At 36.3% G+C, this 22,008-nt stretch overlaps 1 protein-coding gene across 3 annotated transcripts in view; it reads left to right on the forward strand.

Annotated features, from left to right (window-relative positions):
- The first annotated feature begins 920 nt into the window (after positions 1–920).
- The window catches only part of PDGFD (platelet derived growth factor D), a 229,116-nt gene continuing 208,028 nt past the window's right edge, over positions 921–22,008 (forward strand). The window contains exon 1 of one of the 3 annotated variants that reach the window (XM_081282693.1): positions 921–1,433. In XM_081282693.1, the coding sequence (XP_081138819.1) occupies positions 1,310–1,433 (124 nt within the window). In that variant the 5' untranslated portion in view covers positions 921–1,309. The remainder of the gene's footprint in view (positions 1,434–22,008) is intronic. The other 2 variants (XM_081282694.1, XM_081282692.1) reach the window with 2 other exon arrangements.

The following is a 22,008-nucleotide window of genomic DNA, read 5'->3' on the forward strand; positions in this document are numbered from 1 at the left end:
AGTTGAGAAATTATGTAAATTTAGATTTGGATTCAACTGTAAACAAAACAATATATTAAAATTCTGTCATATAATTTCCCCCACAATCATACAAACTAAGATTGCTGTCCTTATTTTGTAAGTAAAATGAGTGAGTCTCAAGAGGTGAAGTGATTTGTTCAGATGACACAACTAGTAAACAGACAGTCTTGACTCACTCATTTTCTACACACAATGCTTTTCCTAGGGACACAGGATGCATAGTGCAGAAGTTCCTTGAAATAAGGCAGCTCCTCTGCAGTGCTGAGTTTCCAGGCACCCACAAAAAGGAGGATCCCCAAGGCCTGAATGGCCCCTACCCATGCCTCTTCCTAAGGGACTATGAAGGCAAAGGAACTTTATGTTCTCACGCAATTTCTTCACTCTGTCCAGTCTATCATTGATCCACCCTATCCTCTAAGTCCTTCTACTGTGCAGGGGACAGGAAAGCACCCTTAGCAACTGGTTGTTGCACTTATACACTTTACCACCTGAGTCCATCACAACTACATCTCTGTGAAATGAGAAGGGCAGGCTGTTTATTCCCCTGAGAAACTACCCTTGATTCAACTAAGGTCACAGTAACTGGGGTCCAAAGTAAATAAAGCTCAGAATCAGCTCATTTTGCCTTGCACTTTTCCATTGTACATATAGTAAAATCTTGACTCAATACAATCTGATTTTGGTTACAATAAAAAACAAAACAAAACAACAACAACAACAACAAAACCCACTCCCAACTCCAATCATTCTTCCCAAATCCCACCATCACCAAGGCTAGAACTGTGGCCACCTTGTTCCCTGCACCCTTTTTGGTCCCACAAACATAAAGCCCAGGATGGTATAAAGAGTCCTGTTCCACTGTCAAACTGGGCATGCTCAGTGGCAGTGCAGGTTTGGCCCAGGGAACCAGGGTGCTCGCGCCGCCGCTTTGAGCTGTGTGCGCGCAGCTCAGGGGGCGCTGCCACCCGGGCGGGCCGGACACGGCGCCGCCTGCCCCCTGCAGCTTGTGCTGCTGCTGCCGGCCACAGGAGGGGGCGAACAAACGTCAACCTGTTGTTTGTCCAGTCACCCTTTATCAACTCTCAGCACCACAAGGAAGTGCGGCACCCACACGCGCTCAGAAAGTTCAGCGTGCAGGAAGTTTAGGGAGAGCTCGGCGATTAGCTCAGCGGGCCGGGCCAGCGCTGGGGAGCGCAGGCGGCAAGAGCGCAGGGAGGCGCGGCGTCCGTCCCGAGCAGAACCCGGTTTTTGTCTTGGAGCGAAGGTGTCCCGAAGTCCCTAATCCCAAATGCACCGGCTCATCTTCGTCTACACCCTGGCCTGCGCAAACTTCTGCAGCTTTCGGGACACTTATGCAACTCCGCAAAGCGCATCCATCAAAGCTTTGCGCAATGCCAACCTCAGGAGAGATGGTAAGGGGCTCATTTTATTTACTTATTTTTAATTAAAACAGTCACGTTCGATGCCATTGTTCTTTCAGTCCACCTCCCCAAATCCTTCACATGAATTTGGACTGAATGCATTGTTTGGCTATGGAGTTGTTCTGCTTGTCTGTAGTCCCTTCAGCCCCTCCTTCAGCCCCTCCTTCCAGAATGGGGCTGACGGCTGTGGGACGCCAGCAGGAGGGCATAGTATGGATCAGGTGGCTCATCTTGCTGCACCCTAGAAAAGTCATTTTGGTGTCCAGAAGTCTGACACCAGGATGCTGTGCCTCATCCTGGAGTTGGAGAAAGTTGCAGACTACGCCACCCCTTGGTGAGGCTCTTAACCTTTTGGACTTATAACTAGCAAAGACCAGGCATTTGTGATAGGTGGAGTCAAGAGTGACCTTCTCTGGGTGATTTTTTAACTTAATTATGCATGTATTTTTAGTGTGTTTCAGTACTGCAATTTTATCTGGAGCAAGGTGACAATTTATTTATATATTAGTTATTTTTTAGGAGAAGTTCAATGTTGCCCCTTTCAGACCCTTAAGTGACTTTCCCTTAGAACTTATGTCTGGCTCAGAAAAGCAGTCTAGGAGATATGGTTTCTGGGGCTTCCTCTGTCACCACAGGGGAACCTGGCTTCTGCTGTTAGTGCTCTTGTGTGGGAGGCTTTCAAACTATTTGGAAGGAGAAAACTCCTGAAGCAGCTTTCCTAAGCAAGGTCCCAAAACAGGCTTGTTTGTTTTCCTTTGCTCTGGAGGACACCTGGGTCATTGGGTCTCAGAGACTCTAACTTCAGATTATTTACTTTCTGGAGCTTCCACGGACAATCTGAAGTTGGTTTATTCTTCAATTCCCAGCTGTAGTTAATGTTCCGGTTATCTGCAGCTGTTTCTGGTATGCACCTAGATAGACCCTCAGGTTTTGAGGTTTTGTTTTCCCCTGATTCAGTATCATCTCTCCTGCTTTCTTCAAGTTCTTAACACATCCCCCAGAAAGATTACCAGCCTAATCTTATAGCATCCCTGTTTGAGCTGGTGACATTTGACTGTCTTACTTGTGAATTCATATTAATTATTTTATACCCATATCACTTTCATTCTTGGTGTGTCCTTATTTTGGACTTCACTGAAAGACTTTTGGACTTTGAAGGGAAAATATAAACTTTACTATATTTCTGATAACAACTAGACTGTGGATTTCAGTATGTTCAAGTCATTTGAAGTGGTAAGGTATGTTGTGGGGGAAGCCCCAGTCACCTTACTTTATTATACAGTGTTTCATATGAAATATTCCACCAGTGCATTTTTAATAATCTGCTATCTTAGATAAAGCACAGAAGTTCCTTAGTAAAATTAAAAAACAATGTAGGCCCAAGACCAAGATGTTATAGTTTTACTCTTTAAGGTTTCCACTAGAGACATATCTTCTCCTACTTGATTTTTTAAGTTTGCTCATGTTTGCACTTTATATGCCCTTTTAACTGCATAGAGTAAAATGCCACTTATGATTTGCATGACTTCATAGCCAAAATTTTGTAATCCTTAGCCTCCCAAGTATCAGTTACAAGAAGTCAAGGACAGAAAATGAAAAGTATGTAACCATTTTCCATTAGCCCAAGATTCTGTCTAAAACCAAGTTATGCAGCTGCAGCTCAGAATTTTTTAAAAATTATTTTTTGGGGTAGGGAATACTCTTATTTTAGTTTTTATTGCTAAAACTCCATATGTCTAATCTATTTGGTAAATATTTTGTTCTAGCAAAATTTTGAAAACTACCCTGGGTTTTTAATTTCTTTATAGTGTAGCCAGGTCTATTTAACAGTTACTCACACAGTTTAATAGTACACACACACACACACACACACACACACACACATTTTAATTAGCTCAGATTGCTAAATATTTTCCTCCATATCAGTTTCATCTTATAAACAATGCTGTGAAGGAATAAAAGCTAGACACAGAAAATCATTTTATATGGAGTAAAAATATTAACACTCTAGTGAGGTTTTAGTTAAATTTTCAAATGGCAGCTTTTTCTTAAGTGCATATGATTCCTCTAAGGGGGTGATATTGGGCTTTAGGGGTGAAAACTCTTAGCTATTACAATGATTTCTGTTCCTCTAAGGGGCTACAATATAAAAACAGATATAGAGTATATCAGTGGTGTTAACATTTCATGGGGAAGGAAGGTGAATAGAAAAAAAATGTTCAAAAAGACTGACGGAGATTGGTAATGGTGAAGAGAAGGCTGAAAAATACTGTTGGAGAATTTTGGTGAGAGAGTAAAATTAAAGAATCTTTGAAGAGGTCTAGACGTCATCTAGAAAACTCTAATGGCAATATTTGAGCTGTCAGAAAGTAATAACTTGTTAAATTGACTCCAAGCTTTCTCAGCTTGCTTTCTCAAAACTTCTTTATGGCCCATTGAAGAACACAATATTCTTTTTATTTTGGATATAAAATTAAGGTAGGATGTAAACTTCAGGGAGATGTAGATAAGGAATATATTTAGGAAAAAATATAAAAACATAAGTTTCAAATATCAATTTAGGGCCTTTAGGAAATCTAGCCCTTAGATTAAAAAGCATAGGATATCACAATAAAAAATAAATTGGCCATGATCCTTGAGAGGGATGGTAGAAAACATCACCTGATGATAGAACTATCTTCACATGTGAATGTCATCCATTGTTCCTGCCAGGCTGAATAGGTGCTGCCTCCCATGGGGGCAAGAAAGGAAGAACAAGAGCAGATGTCCTGTAAGAAGGGCATCAGGTGTATTGCATTCTGTCTGGCTTGATACAGAAACTCACATGTGATCTATTGTGCCTAATATATTGGTCCAGATAACTGGGATAGCTAAGAAATGATATGCAAATATGTAGTGCTAGGGTTGTAAATGATAGTCTTTCTCAGCCATTATAGGAGGCTGGCTGGCTCTCATCTTCTGGCTTCTGGAAATCTCCATCATAATCTATTCTTGTTCTAAAGAGACATCGCCAGAGCCCTTCCATTTGCAGAATGATTATATAAGTGCCCCTGTGGAGAAGTGTGGTTGAATTTGGTTCCTCTTTCTAGGAGGAAATGAGGCTGTATGCTAAAACATAATAATTAATGGTATTGAGTGTTTATTCTTATATCAGAGTTTTTATCGTTCTTGCTCAAACCAATTTATGAACACAGAGAAAAAAATCCCAATTTAACCATAGCACTCTTGTTTTAGTGCCTAAACAGTCTGTGCCTTTGTGATAATAACTGGTCACAAGTATATATTGCTCAGAGTGTGTATCAAGAAGTGTAAAAGTAGCAATTAACTGACACTTACTTAAAAATCTAACTTTCTGCCTATGGATTTAAGAATATACTTTCTTGACCTTTTGTTGATTTCTGAAAGTAAGGTGTTGCTGGTAAGCAGTGATGGATTTAGTTCCGCTTGGTAAATATACCAGAACTTGAATTGTCTATTACATTATCATTAGCTAATGATAGGCTTGCAGTTTTAGTAATTGTGCTTAGATTTTAAAGTAGTCAAGCTTGTTTTTTTAAATGCGGCTTTCTATTGTCATCGATGGAAGTATACTGACTTTGGTGCAAAGGTTAGAGATTAAACCAGGTGTGGTGGTGCATGCCTGTAATCCTAGTGACTTGGGAGGCTGAGTTGGGAGGATGCTAGCCTCAACAACTTAGACCCTGTCTCAAAATAAAAACTAAAAGAGCTGAGGATGAGGCTCAGTAGTTAAGTGTCTCTGGGTTCAGTCCCTGATGCCAATTTAAAAAACAAACAAACAAACAAACAAACTAGAGTTTAAGGGAACGCAACAGAACAGAGGAAAATATAAACAAATTATTTTTTAAGTGTTTGAAAACTAAGAATCAGATTAGTGTCTAAATTCTCTGCTCTTCTGAATTTATAATTTATTTTATATACTTTAAATATAAATACTTTAAATACTTTAATAGTATTTAAGACTCCCAATCTTATGAAGCATAGTGGAGATTACATATTTTAAATTCAACAACTTTGAATTGCTACCAGGGGTAATAATATTTAATTAAGATTCTTTTTTTTAAGTTTACTATCTTTGTTTGCTTTTATTTTATTTTTTTTCAATAACAAAAAGATAACCAATTTTTTAATAATCAAGAATCTCGAACGACAATTCACAAAAAAGAAATGCATATGAAAAGGAACTGAACATAGTTAGTCACTAGGGAAATGTAACAAAAACACAATAAGATACCATTACACACCCACTGAAATGGCTAAAATTAGAGATTGACAACGCCAAATGTTGGCAAGGGCTTAATGCAACCTCAAATTCCATACATTGTTGGTGGGAGTGTAGAATGTTAAAACTGCTTTGGAAAATGGGCCTGACTGTTTCTCATATAACCAAACATAGACCTATCCCCACAATTCCACCCTTAGGTATTTACCCAAGAGATATGAAAGCATATTCCCATAAAAACGTCTACAAGAATGCTCATAGTTTTACTCATGGCACACAAAAAAAATTGCAAACAATGCAAGAGTCCATTAATAGAAGGACAGATAAGCAAATTCTGGTGTATTCATACAGTGAAATACCATCCGCAATTTTAAACAGAAAAGAGTCACTTGACAACATGAAATAAACTAAAAACCATCTTGCTAAATTAAGGAAATTTTCCCCAGAACAATACAAACTGCATGACTGTATTTCTATATGGTACCAAAACAGGCTCAATGAATGTATGGTTTAAAAAAAAAATAGTTGTTTCTGGAGATGAGGAGCAGATACTCTTTAAAAGAATCTTAATTAGAACATAGATAATCATATCTATGTTCTAATTAAGATTCTTTTAAAGAGTACAGTTTAACCAGGTGTTTGGATGCCGTGCAAGTGGAGGATGCCAGTAATGGCATTGTGAAGTCCCTGAATGTCAGTGGGTTTTTCTACAGGATTTTCCCTTTCAGTGAATAAGAGTAAAACTGTATTGTTTCAGAACAATAGAGTCAAACAATGGAGCAGAGCTCACAGGGCCATCCACCTTTTCTGACCAGCAAGAAACATAAGCATGCTGTCTCTGTCACGCAAGACTGTGAGCGTATTTGGTCTCAAAGCCCCATCATCCTGAGTCTGGAAGGATATGTGTATTTCTTTGCCCTTGAGAGCTGAGTCATAATGCAAATCATCTTCCTTTTGGAACTTACTCTTGAATTCTCTTTTTTGAAATGATCTCATTAGTGTAAAAAGCTAGTTCCTGAATACCTTAATAAAAACCTTCCTTTTATTAAGATAGGAAAGTCTTTTAGGTGAACCAGTGGTAGGATGTTTCTAACTCCTCTATGCCATGACATTTGGGTATTGCACTGATCTTTCTCAAGGGAACAAGATGGTTTTAGAGTAGAGTTGAGTTAGTAGCTAAGTTGCCTATCCTCTTTCAAAGTTATCTCTTTTCAAGTGATTCTTGACTTAATCTGACTATTTTCCAAAGACAAAAGGTAAACAAATAGTTTTTTATCCTGCACTCTGCTGCTAAGTCACTGTTATTTATTTATTTGATGGTTATTTCTTGCTTCCGTCATATCTGCCATGTCTTGTCCTAGATGTTCAGTTGTTTAGAACAATATGAATGAAGCACACATGATTCCTGCCATCCTGGAATCTGCAATCTAGTGAACAATATGGACAAATAACTAGTCAGTTCCAAGTGTTGCTCTTAACTTTCTGATGTATTCTGAAGAGGGCCAAGTGCCTTAGAGGTCCCTGTAAGGAGACCTCAGAACATGTTAGCTTCAGATTTTCTACCGCTTCTTCAACAGAACAATTCCACATATATCTCCATACTTTTGATTTACATACTGTCTTTGAGTTCATCATAAGATTTTTGTTTGAAAAATGTATTTCACACTTAGAGTGTAAAAGCACTATATAGTGTGATAGGTGCTTTTGTGGGGGAAGTGCATTCAGTCACAGGAATCTACAAGGAGCATTTAATGCAGTCAGAAGAGACTGAGAAAGACTTTATGGAGAAAGAAGCACTTCAACATAGGCATGAAGGATGAATGGAGTTTAGAAGGCAGGAGCCATGAGGAATGCATGTGGAGTTTCCTTGTGGAGAGAACATTTGCCAAGATATGGAAGTGAAAAATTCAAATAAGCAAGTGTGCACTAGTGAAAATCCTGGGAAGTTATGTGAGGGAGTTTGGCCAGAGTGCTAAGTGCAATGGGAAGTCATTGAAGGATTTAATTGGGACATGCATGGTCCCTTCTGTGTTTGAAAGCAGTGACAGTGTTCCTGAGGAGTAGCCAGGCCAGCTGTAATGAAGACTGGTCTCCCTGCATACCCTCTGTGAACAGCTACACACACTGGAATATTTCATTTGCAGTATGGTAGTAGAAGACATGAATGTCTTTCCTAGTCCCAATCTCCAAAACTTAGTGGCCTATGCCTTATGACATTCCTGGTGTTCCTTACCCAAGATGCCTCTCTGGAGATCAGCACAGCAGATGTTATTTTTTTAACACTATCTGAGGTCTCAATAAAGTAATGTAAAGGGTGCAAGTGACCTGCCTAGTGTTTGTCAATGTGTTACTGCAAATATATACACTTCAGAATTAGTGTAATTTAAAAGGGACCATGTTCACATTAATTTTAGTATGAAAGACAGTTTCAGCTAGAATCTACAGGGGTAATAGATGACAAAAAGAAAAGAATCCAATAAAAATGCTGCAGCAAAATGTTCTGTATCCCCATACAGTATTTCAGGACCAAATGTAAGTCATAAATAAAGGAGTAAGCCTATGGGACCGACAGTGCATGAGTGGACGTGCGGGAAGAAATATTTTCTTCTGAGAATTTTTTTTTCCAGGGCAAGAATAAAGCATGCTTTGTTTCTCACAAGCACTGATGATGCATATAGTAATATATCTCTTCCCTATCTTCACCTTGGTGTGCTGACATCTGTATATTTAATATTGAGAGATTAATGCTGTGAATTTTTGTGATTTGTGGAGTTTTTGTATAATTGCAAGGTAGGAAAGTCTTTGGAAGCACCATAATACAGGTACTTGAACTGCCTTTCATTATGAGGAGTGGTCTTTCATCATGAGGAGTGGTTTTTCCTCAGATTTCTTTAAACTTGAGCACTTTTTTATAGAGTGTGCTTATGAGGTTGAATAGTTTTAAAGGTAATGCATTGTCTTAAAAGCAAATCAAACATGATTTGAAACCTCATATATTAGAATTCTTTTTAAAGAAAGTTTATTTTAATGTTTATCTTTATTTAACAAAAATTATGTCTATTTGTTTAAAATATGTAGTATAAAATGTTTAAAATATGTAGGGTGGAATGGCTATCAAGATAATTAGCATATATGAATTAGCTCATCCTTTTTATGTGTGTAGAGAGAATGCTTAAAATCTACTCTTGTGGCAGTTTGCAGGGATATATTTCATTGTTATTAACTGTAGTCATCATGTTATCTATACTAATATTCTTGATTTTTAAAATTTGAAATCCAGCATGGTTTCTCTGGGCAGAAGGATCTTAGGGACAGTGGCTGGTATGGGTTATGAGTGAGGGTTAAACGTTTTGTGTTGGTTCTGTGCAAGTCTTTTCAGACCCAAAGGAAGAAGATCTTAACAAGTTATGCATCTTGTGGAAGATTTAATGAGCCACATGGCAGCCACCGGTTTATGGAATTTAGCTATTCAGTAACCTTAGTTATAGAAAAGAAAATTGATTGAACCAATGAATAGTCAGCAAATTCACTTATAAGTTAAAAGCAGTGGTAACTGTGTATAAATGAGTTCATAGGTTCGTGGAGTGGATACTAAATGACCATTTTTCTTCACTTTCTGTATAATTCTGTCATATTTGTTTACATGGTTTCCATATCCACATAGAATGGGAGTGTGATAGTAGAAGAAGGATGAGGACTGGTTCTAGTTATTCACACTACTAGCATTAAACAGTGACAGCCAGTGATTTTCCTGCCTCCTCTTGTATTTCCAGGCCTTGGAAAGTTTTCATGAGACCTAAGCATCACAGTTGGCTTAGGTTTCTAATTGAATTAAGTGAAATTAGTTCCAACCTATTTCCATATGTCAATAGGAAATTACTATATTACAACCCAGTGAAGTAGTTGATTTTTAAAATGATGTCTTTGAGCCAGAAAGGAAAGTTCACATTATATGACTGATAGATTTACCAGGTTCAGATGGTATAGTGGTATCAACTTCAGAAAATATGAAGTTCAACCAGAAAATTGACAGTGTTTACTATGGAAACCCTGTGGAAAAGAACAATTGGAGCCAGGATGATAACAAACTATAATTATCATTCTTTTAGTGGTAACTAAAAGATTTGTATTATCAAGAGGGAGGTGAGTAAGGATTTTATTGGCCCTTTGGATTAGACCTGTTGGGTTCAGAATCTTTAATAACTTGAAGATGAGCATAGGAAACACATCTACCAAGCCTTCATATGTTATTTGGGAAGTTAATAGTTTGGACCAGATGAATGGATTGAATTGGCAGATATTTTGTAAAGGCCCAGAATGTAAATATTTAGGCTTTTCATGCCATATGGTCTCTGTTGTACCTACTCAGTTCTACCACTGTAGCATAAAAGCAGACATAGAAATTGCATAAATGAATGGGAGGGCTGTAAAACTTTTAAAAGTTTGCAAAATGTTAATAAATGTTTGTAAGACTTTACGTACAAAAATGGACAGTTTGGCTATGGGCCAGTTTGCAGACAATCCACATGTTCTTGAGTTGGAATGATGTACTCATCTTCTCAATATGAAATTTCACAGGGACAAATGCAAAGTCTATCTGTTTGTCTAGAAAATAAAAACAGCTGAAAAATTTTAGCATCAGCTTACTATGATTGATAGATTGATTTCATAGTGTCCCAGAGATTTTGATATGTTGTGTCTGTGTTTTTATTTACCTCTAAGAATTTTTTAATTTCCTCCTTGATGTCTTCTGTAACCCATTGTTCATTCAGTAGCATATTGTTCATTCTCCATGTGATGTAGGAATTTATCTTCCTTATTTTATCGCTGATTTCCATTTTCATTCCATTATGATTGGATAAAATGCATGGTAATATCTCCTTTGTATTTGCTAAGAGTTGTCCTATGGCATCATATATGTTAAAATCACCCATGATTATTGTGTTGTGGTCTATTTGTCTCTTGAACTTGTGATTGATGAACATAGCTGCACCATTGTTTGGGGCATATATATTAATGATTGTTATGTCTTGTTGGAGAATGGTTCCCTTTAGTGTAGTGTCCTTCTTTATCCCTTTTGGTTAACTTTGGCTTGAAGTCTATTTTATTTAATATGAGTATGGACACCCCTGCTTGTTTCCGAGGTTCATGTGAGTGGTATGATTTTTTCCAACCTTTCACCCTCAGTCTGTGTATGTCTTTTCTTATCAGGTGAGTCTCCTGGAGGCAGCATATATGGATAAATGTCAATATCTGTATCTATCTCCTAACTTGTTTAGTTGAACAAATCTTTTGCTTCAACAAATGATGTAGCTGCTCAACAACAATGTACAACTGGTATTAGCTTTACCACATTGTCAGAATCCGGGGGCAGCAATACTCTTAGACATCGGACTTTCTCCTGGACAGTCTGAATCTGAGTGTGATGTGCTCTTGGTCCTTCCCCTCTGCAATTCCATCTCTTTAGGGCTCCATTGGCTTCTGACATGAAACTATAAGGTTCCCTACTCTTCTGTCTGAAATATTCTCATTGGCTCCATCACTTTAGCCAACAAGTATGTTGCATCTCTCTGTACCATTCCACAACAAACTCTTCATTTTATCACCATATAGACTCACCATAACACATCCCTTGGGATCTGAAATCATTTCCACTGTTCCAGGGAACCGTCTTGGGCGAGGTCACCATGATTCCTAGTCTCTTCTTGAAACATTCTCTTTCCCTGACTGGTGGCTGCTTTCTTTGTGCTATCAAATGACGGGTTTGAAGTGGTGGTAGAAACAAAGCCAAAACTACCACAGTACTCATTTTAGGTTCTTTGGAAAAATCAAGATTAGAGAAGGCCTGAAAATGTGTAATTTTATGTTATTTTCTTTCCCTGTAACTGATAGGAATAGTGAAAGGAGTAGGAGAGATTTTTGAATGTTATAGGGATCTTGTTAATATAAAAAGAAAGAACACTGTAAGTTAAAAGTCATGCCACATTATAACCTATCAAGTTCTACAACAGTAGCATTTTTGTGGCTAAAACACAAAAATGTTTTAAAAATAGACACTGAACACACACATATATTTTTCCCTAACATTATTATTTTCTAAAAAAGTTTTATTTATTTATTTATTTTAGTTGTTGATGGACTTTTATTTTTTTTATTTATATGCGGTGCTGAGAATTGACCCCAGTGCCTCATACATTCAAGGCAAGTACTCTATCACTGAGCCAGAAACCCAGCCCTCCCTAATATTATTGAGTACTTTTATTTCTGTACCTTACCCAGATCTCTTTGGTTGGTCTTCTGATCTATATAGGATTTACCTTATTTCTTAGGCATTAACCTTAACTTTATTTTCTCACTTTTTTCACTGATCCTCTCTCTGGAGAGTCTTACTTTGTCCAAAGTATTAATGGCCACTTAACGTGCAAATAACTCATAAGTCTCTACTTTCTGCTTTGACCTCTTTACTGAGCCATAGACTTGTCTTTTTATTTCACTGCTTGAGGTCTATAATGAGTGATCCCACTGGTATCTAATGTAAATCCTCCAATTCAGTAAATAATAATGTGAAATCATTTTTAAAATATTAGACTATTTATCCAGTGGCAAATTCCTTAACATTATGAATCCTTTTGTTGCTGCTGTTGTATGTCTAGCCAATCATAATTATTTTTGCGTGAATTATTCAGTGAAGGCACAGATCAGATGTCACATTTTGAATAGGGGAAATGCCCTACACTGAGTAGTCTCTCCTGACTCTCACTTCTCCCCAGGTGGAATTGTTTACTCCTTTATCTAGCATTTCTATAATAATGCTTGAAGTGGCACTTATTTATTTGTATATTTAATATCTGCTGATTTGTGTGTGCAAATGGATTTAATGCAGCCAAACATTCTCCTTTTCCTCTTTATTGGCTGGCACATGGGAGAAGCTTATGAAGGTTTGATGAATGTGTAAATTTACTAGCAGGTGCTCTCTTTTTATGACAAATGATTGGATCTTATGAGCCCTTTCACTATCAGATTGAAAGAGAAAAGGTGTTTCTCTTTCAATCCTGTCTTTTCAATCCTTGGGCTTAAATATTCTGAATCTAGACTGACTGCTGGGTTTCTTAATTATCTGGTGTTTGTTATATCATTGACCAGGATAGAGAACATAAGGGCAAGAAAGCGGGAAGGTCATAGTGATAGGAAATTAATTTTTGTACACATCCATGTGGAAAAGCCTAGAGGCAGAAAAGCAAGAGAGAAACACGTATTTGCATGGAATGCTTTCATAATGCTCATGAAATAACCGAATATATTATTATGTCTTTTAAAGTAAGTGCTCTACGATAATAATACCTCACATTTCTCAAGGATTTTTAACATGACAAGGTACTTTCATATCCAAAGAATTTGGTTCGTAATTCTAAGATTACATTTTTGGACTGCTACCTTAGGTGAAAGCATGACATCTTGGGTTAATTTCAAATAACAATGAAATGTAGAATATTCTCAACTCTCAATAGAAGCAACAACAAAAGCCATAATACCATACACATAATACTAATGAAACATCCTTTTTGGTACATCTTACCACTATTATTTGAATGCTTTCACATGAAATTTCTGCTACTTAATAAAAGGGTTTAAAAGAAAGAGGTGAAAATATCTATCAGGGAGCAAATCAGTCTGGATGACAAACTTTAGAAAGGTGAGGAAAGATTAATGCATCTTCTTTTCATATTGAGTTTTCTATGGAGAAGGATATTCACAATATATGTTATTTTACAGAGGATAAAACGAGAGTTGTTGATGGAAGAAGGTGTACATTTTTTATAATCACAAAAACTTCATTGATAAAGTTACTAAATGTAAAATTAAAGGATTTAACAAAATAATGTAAAAAAAAAAAAAAACTAGAAGGGCTGGGGATATGGCTCAAGCGGTAGTGCACTTGCCTGGCATGCACCGTGGCACTGGGTTCGATCCTCAGCACCACATAAAAATAAAGATGTTATCCCGCCGAAAAATAAAAAATAAATATTAAAAAAAAATTCTCGGGAGGGGAGGGAAGGGGAGGGAGGATAGTAGAGGATAGGAAAGGCAGCAGAATACAACAGACACTAGTATGGCAGTATGTAAAACCGTAGATGCGTACCTGATGTGATTCTGCAATCTGTATACGGGGAAAAAATGGGAGTTCATAACCCACTTGAATCAAATGTATGAAATATGATATGTCAAAAGCTATATAATGTTTTGAACAACTAATAAAAAAATGCTCTCTCTCTTAAAAAAAAACTAGAGTAAATACTATTTAAATAGCTCCAAAAAAAAAAGCTACTGTGGCATTATAATGTTTTGATTATGAGCCCAGATGTAATAAACAAATGCTATTCATTCATTCAACAAATGTTCTTTGAGTACTGACTAAATGCAGAGCTCTACATGAAGAACTGTAGAGCAGCAATAGTTAAGCCTAAGGTTCGGTCTTTGCTCACTTAAAGCTTCTACTTTGGCTGAACAGGGAAAATGCACTTATGATTAAATACAACGCAAGACAGCACAACATGAGTGTCAACATTTTGTGACCTAGGGTACTTTATTATTTTTTTGGTAGTTGATGTTTTGTTGGGTTATTTTAAGAATATCAGCATTAAGATTCTGTCCTGTTGATCAAATTATAACCACAAATCATCTATCCTAATATGTGGGTTCAGAAAAAGAAAATAATGATTAAGCTGTTGTTAAACACAATATTATTTGAAAATGAAAGGGAAATCTCTTAGTAATCACTATTATTATATTGATAAAAACTTGAATAGAAAAATAACTTTTAATTGTATTTTCTTAAATAATATCTTGATTTTTGTCTCCTGTCTTTTCAATTTTTGGGCTAAATATTCATGAATCATAAAAGTGAACATATGGATTCAGTAAGTGACCCAGTAGTACTTTGTAGTGTGTGATATGCAGTATGATTATTTGACCACTGGATGGCAGTAGACAAAGGTAGCTTTGTACATCATATTTTCTTTTCCTCCCTATCTTGGTTGTCTTTGTAAACTAAGGAACTCTCATGTTTTCGAAATACATATTTTAAAAAAATCAAGAATAATGGGAATCTATCATTAATATGCAACTATTCTAATCTGTATGATGTCAGTAAACTCTCAAAATAAATTAACGCATACTGAATCAATTTAGATAACTGTTTTACTGCTTTGCATCCTTTATATGTCCAGTTGTATGTGTGTGTAAAGTTCAAAAAAATCAGTTTAGAAACACAGATTAGTTTAAAATAGTTTTCTAAACAATGAATGCATGTATGTAGTCATTGACTGACAAGTTTTTTTTTTTGGACACATGACTAGCTAGTTGACCAGATGAATGGTTTATCAAAAATGACTGGCTTTAGTGGACTAAAGCATGGTTATAATATCAGAAGTGAGAAATAATCATCTCCTCATGTTGTGGTTGTTGAGATCCTATGAAAATGTGGGGAAGAGTGGTGAAAAAGTGAAATAAGGTGTAATAACAGAATGGTTAAGCCCTGCAGCTCACTACTAAGTTGTTGAATAGTAATCACTTCTGGGTGTAAAATTGCCAAGATTGCTACATGTAAAAAAAAAAAAAAAAAAAAAAAAAAAAAAACTGGATATGTTCAAATTTAAAGTGATATGCAGAGCTGATCATTTCTAATGACTGTTTTAAAGCAGATTGGAAACACATGTACTAAAGTCTATACTAAGCTGAATAATGAGTACAAAGACTGACACTGTAATTCTGGAACCTTTCAGTGTTGCCTTATATGGTAAAGATTTTGAAGATTAAGGATTCTGAGATGGAGAAATGATCTTGGATATCTGGGTGGGTCCTAAATTGAGAGTTGAAGGAGAGATTTGACTCAGGTAGAGGAAGAGATGGCGAAGTGACCACAGAGAGATTTAAGTTATGCTCCCACAAGCCAAGGAATGCGAGCAGTCACCAGAAGTTGGATGAGGCAAGCTTCCCTAGAAGCTCCTGAGGGAGCATAGCCCTGCCAACAGCTAGGTTTTTGTTTATTCAAGCTTATCTCAGACTTTCAGCCTCCCAAACTGTAAAAGAACACAAGTGCATTGTGTTGTTATTGCAGCCCAATAAACTAATGCAGGGTCTTTAATATGAAAAATGATAAGATGAACTGCCTAATTTTTTGAGCCCAACTTCTCAGCTCTTTATAAAACTTCTTGGCCCAGTAAATTGATATTGACAGTTCAATGGTTTAGATCAGTTCAGATCTCTTCCCTTGAGAATATTGTAGTAAGACAAGCCAAATTTCTGCCCTACCTCCCTAGTAAAGTTTTGAAAATTTTGACTTCAAATCTTACCTTATGCAGATGATGAAAGGGGCAATACTCTGATGTTTTATATTATAGTTGATTTTTAAAACTTTCTTTTAACCCAATATGTCATTTATTTCTTTTTTGGCTGTTATGGTTATTTATTTATGAATTTTTGTTATGAGCCCACTGTTCATTTCTGTCTGGGACTTAGTGTTGAAAATTATGTGGTAGTTACTTTGTTAATTAATTCTGTGATAATCATGTAATAATAGCTATCATCTACAAAGTACTTACTATTAGAGAATGTTGATGTATATTAAATATTTAAGCACAATGAAAATAGTATATATTAGGAGATGGAAACAAAGAAGATCTAGATCTAGATGAAATATTTGGTAATATTAAATTATTGGTAATTTGAAGTACAGGATGGAAACAGAGAATTGAAGTTGAATTTCTGAGCCCAAGGCTCTTAGCTGTAATTGAACCCAACTGTTGTCATTCTTCTTAAGTGATCATTATCCAAGAAAAAAGTAACACAAGCCACATTTACTAAAAAATATTTATCAGTGACATGAAAATGCTTAAATAATGTGTTGTGATGAATCCAACTACTATGTATAACTATAAAGTGCTAATTAAAAAATAAAATAAAAAAGTAAAAATATATTTAAAAATGCAGGAAATTGGGCTGGGGTGGTGGCTCAGCCATAGAGTGCTCACTTAGTGTGTGTGAGGCCCTGGGTTCAATCCTCAGCATCACATAAAACTAAATTAATAAAAATAAAGGTATTGTGTACAACTAAAAGAAATAAATATTTAAAAATTCAGGAAATTAATTTTTATGCTTTATTTCACTCTATATGTATAAATATTATTTCAGTGTCTAGTATTTTTAAATTATTGAGATTTCTTTTAGGACTTTTTGATCATACTAAGCCTTTAGAATGTGGCATGAATTTCATACTTAACACATCTAATTTCAGGCTACTTACATTTCAAATAATCAATGGTGTATGTGATTAGTCATTAACAATTTAGATGGCACAGCTCCAGAATATTGAGGTTATTTACTTAGACCAACCCACATTATGATTGGTTGATTTCCAGTATAAAAATTAATTTATGAAAGCTTATTTGCCATATGTCACAGTCAAATGAGTCACTTTTTAGGAAAATTATCAATTCTGTATGGGCAAAAAGTGTGTGGTTTATAGTGTGTTTTATTATTATATCAACATTGGTACAATTGACATTTCTGTTTGCTTTCATATTTTCTTTAAAAGCAACTCACATTTTTTCAAATAAACTTAGTCTATTAGGATACTTGGTTTTTATGCCAGGTGCAAAATTTCTGATATTTGAGAAGTTTCTGAGGCTGACAGAAGCTGGCACTTCGTGTTTCTTCTCTGATTGGGGAAAACTGTGCTTAACTAGCACTGACCTTGCCTTTTTATTACCAACTTAATTTGATTCAAAAATGATAATGAGTTTTATCATTTGACCATTTTAAAGAGCTGTTCTTTCTGACTATTTAGTAAATGATTTGTGGACAGCAGAATCCTGATATCTGTTGGAGAGTTAACCTATCTGATATTTGTTTTTAAATATTTATTTTTTTAGTTGTAGTTGGACACAATACCTTTTTCACTTATTTATCTTTATGTGGTGCTGAGGATCGAACCCAAGGTCTCGCACATGCAAGGTGAGTGTTCTACCACTGAGCCACAACCCCAGACCCTATCTGATATTTGATAAAGATTTTAACAAAGGAACCATATCTCCTTGGATTTAGAGGTCTTGAACAACATGTATTTGGAGTATGTATTTTTAGAAAAACTGAGTATTGTGAAAACTGTTAGGCATTTTCATTTTTCAGATCACCTATTTAATATGTGGCCCAAAATTTAAAAGTGATTAATAAACATTATTATAGAAAGTTGCCAGGCATGATGACACACATCTGTAATTCCAGCAGCTGTGGAGGCTGAGGCAGGAGGTTTGCAAGTTCAAATCCAGCCTCAGTAACTTAGCAATGCCCTAAGCAACTTATGGAGACCCTGTCACAAGTAAAAAATAAAAAGGGCTGAGGATGTAACTCAGTGGATAAGTACCCCTGGATTCAATCCCAGTACCAAAAGAAAAAAAAGGATTTTTATAGAAATATAGATAATTCCTACTTTTGTTAGGTGTCATATCTCAAACAAGCTTTTGGTTGGGTCTTTGTTGACATGGCCTTTAATTTACTTACAATTTGGGCAAGCAAAAATATAAATATATAAAATGGCTTGTAGGGCTGACTTGTTTTTCCTTAATTGACTTTAGAAACATCTTGTTGGATTCTCGTTCCATGAAAGACTCATATATAATGATGCCCTGTAAAACTTTCATTGCTGTAAAATTTATCTCTTCTGTATATGGAAAACTCAATCTAAGTCACCCATTTTGATGTCTCTTCACATGAAGGACCACACACCATGTACCTAGTTTTCAGAATAACCACATGGGATTGCAAAGTCTCTTTCTAAGGAAGAAACTCCTTCACAAGCTCAGAATCTCTTCAGCAATTCTATGTGTGTCAGGACACAGCATGACTCTCATGTTGTTGAAAACATTTCATTTGGAAGGCACTTTTCATTTTTCAGCAAAGAAGTGATTTTTTTTTTTAAACAGTTTTAGTATTCCCTGGTGCCTGGTGTGCACCATTCTCACCTATCTCTACCTGAAATTAGATCATTTAGTTTTATTTGTTTATGTTCTGTTTTCTCTCAAGAATGTAAACTGTGTAAGGATAAAGATTTTGCCTTTTATTTCCTAGCTCCTGGAGTGTGGCTAGGGGAGAGAGGCATTTAGTCAATATTTGCTGGATGATTGAAGGAACATCGGGGTGCAATGCAGCTAAAGTCCAAACTCAAAACTTACTGGAGATGTCTGGGGAGAGAGAGACGTCTGACTGATGCTGATGAGGCTGAACTTTTAGGCCTCCTGCCTGGGTTACTGCATTCAGGCCCCACTACCAGATTGTGTATTCATTGTACAAGTGTCAGACTCCACAAAAATCTGGGTAATTCCTGGGTATTGTTATCTGCCTTGTCATTTAAAGTTTGCTCTGAAGAAATGTGGAAACAATTGAAACTATGTTCTATCTGGTGAAAAAAATAATGCAGCAGAAGCTCTGTTACTTCCAAATCTGGATTAACCACATTGTTTGGTTTAATACAAAACATGCTAAGTGACCAGTGCCCACAGTGATTGAGATGCTCTTGTGTTACTTCTCTGTCACACATTTCTGCTCCCACCACTGAGACCTGCATGTCCCAGAGGTCTGTTGTATCTGTTCCCAAACATATGTCTTCCAGTTGTACAGTTACATAACTTAATTCAGTATTACGTGACACAGCAAAGTATGAAGGTAAAAAAGAGTTTTATCTCTATAAATATGTAATGGGATGTTTTACCCAAACATCAATGGTGAGTTGGTTAAAAGATTATTGCTTTACTGAATTTGTCTGCTTGAACTTCCATAACAAAATGCCACAGATGTGGTGGCTTAAACAATAAACATTTATTTCTCACAGTTCATGAGCTAGGAAGTTCAAGATATAGGTGCCAGTAAATTCATTTTCTGGTGAGGCTGCCATTCCCGATGAGCAGATGGTCAGATTCATGCTGTAACCTCACCTGGTCTTTTCTCTTTCACGTGCAGAGGGTGAAAGCTCTGGTGTCTTGTTTTTTTTTTTTTTTTTTTTTTTTTTTTTTTTTTTTTTTTTTTTTTTTTATAAGGATGCTTATCCTACATAATGAGAATCTCACCCTTATGATCCTCCTTTAACTTTAATTGCCTCTCCAAAGGTCCTGTCCATAAATATAGTTACAGTGGGAGATCAGGACTTCAGCATGTTGGGGGATCCCTAACAATTAAGAATGAATTAGATAACTGTTCTGCCTCGTTGGAAAATAAAATAAAATACTTAAAAAGGCCAAAAGGCATTATATGTAAACTGCTTTACAGGTATCTTTACCTTTTTCTCTATTTTTAAGAAAGAGAAATTGAAATGCATAGATAAGGTATGAAAATGGCTTATTCAAGAATGATTACAAAGAATTTTAGCAGCATTAAGTCATACTCAGAAGACAGGCCTGTGTATCTCATCAGAAGTGTCACAGGAATGCACATTTATAAGTCTTGAGCTAAAGTAAAATGCGAAACTCCCCATTTCAACTTGCATTTGAAATTAATCCAATACTGTATCAACTATGTTAAATAAAAGGGTTTCCATTGTGTGTATGGAAAAAAAATGTCTTGAAGAGATGCTTGTGTTGTATCACGTTTCATCTAGTTTGTACCAGCAGAGGTTAATGAAATTCATTAACTTGAAAAGAAAATCTAGCCTGATGAAAGACTATATGGAATAATGATTAAGGGTAATAAGACCTCTGAAGAAATTAGTGATAAAGCCACGTCTATTATGAAATGAATGTGAAGATTAAACAGTTACTGTATGTAAAACATTTAGCAGTGTCAGAAAAATAGCATTTAATAAATCATAGGGCATTTAGATGCCCATATTTAGTCATGTGTTGGGTAAGTGATATGTTCACATTCCCACATTTTGGGCATTAAACAGTAAATGATTAAAGTTCTATCTTAGTACAAGTGGTACTAACAGCTATGACTACAGTGCATGTATATGAGGGCTTCTTGGACTCACCAAATTTTATCACTGGAAAGCTACTTAGAGATAGTCTTGCCTGCCTGCCTCCCTCCCTCCCTCCCTCCCTCCCTCCCTCCCTCCCTCCCTTCCGTCCTTCCTTCCTTCCTTCCATCCTATGGTTGATAAACAGAAAGGAGCAGTGTCTTGCCTGATGTCACACACTGGCAGGGTCAGGAATTAAATACAAGTTTTCTGTCCTCTCGTCTTTCTACAGTATTTCAGATGTTTCCTGTCTGTTAGTAGATATGACAATTGCTGATCTTAGTGAAGATGAATGGGAAAAGTAAAAGTGGCTTCACCATCCCCTTATTGGTGGAGGTTTTAGTATGTCTACCTTTCCCTACAACGTTATGTTCAGTTTGGATTTTTATGTGGTAAACATAATGGCTATTTTTTTTTTTTTTTTAGAAAATTTAATCGAAGGGTAGTTATACACATTGAGAATTTGTGGTTTATCCTTTTTTGTTGTTTCTTATTTATAAACTTAACTTCCAGTGTCCACTTGCTGGAGTGTGTTCAACCAAAGTCAGGGTCATGCAACTGTGCAGCCTATGCATGCAGACTCAACTTTTTAGCCATCTATTTTTTATGTATAAACACAATAACACACATACACTTGGAGATCAGGATGAAATCTATTCTTGGGTTGGGAATGTAGTGGAATGATAGGGGCAGGGCACTTACCTAGCATGTGTGATATGTGAGGAACTGGGTTTGATCATCAGCAACAAAGCACGATGTCAGACAGATAACAGAGATTTTAAAAATCTGTCAGATCATCTCTCTCTCCGTGTGTATCTATATCTCTCTACATACATACACATGTATATTCACAAGTACATACATATTCCCAGGTGCATGATAATTTTTGATGTATATATACAGGCACACGTTTATGAAATTGGATGTGTCATGTGTTACATATATTATAAAGATGCCCATGTGGTGCCATTAATATGGTAGTAATTGGTATGCTAAGTTTTAAAACATGAGGCTGCTGCAGTTCAACTAGGTAGGACCATTAACCCCAGAAAGTTAAGCATTCTTTTAAAAAGAAAGTGGTGTTTGAACCAGACTATAAAAATGATATATTAGTTGCCTAAGGTGCTGTATCAAACTCCCACAACTTCCATGGATTAAAACAACGGAAATTTATTCTCTCACAGTTCTGAGGACAAGAAGTCCATAATTGAGGTGTTGGCAGGGTCGTATACCCTATGGAGGCTGTGTAGGAGAATCTGTTCCTTCACTGTTGGCTGCTAGCATTCCTTTCCTTTGGCCACATCCCTTCATGGTCACTTTGT

This window comes from Spermophilus citellus (genome assembly GCF_964194105.1).
Source record: "Spermophilus citellus genome assembly, chromosome: 2".
Classification (NCBI taxonomy): Eukaryota; Metazoa; Chordata; class Mammalia; order Rodentia; family Sciuridae; genus Spermophilus; species Spermophilus citellus.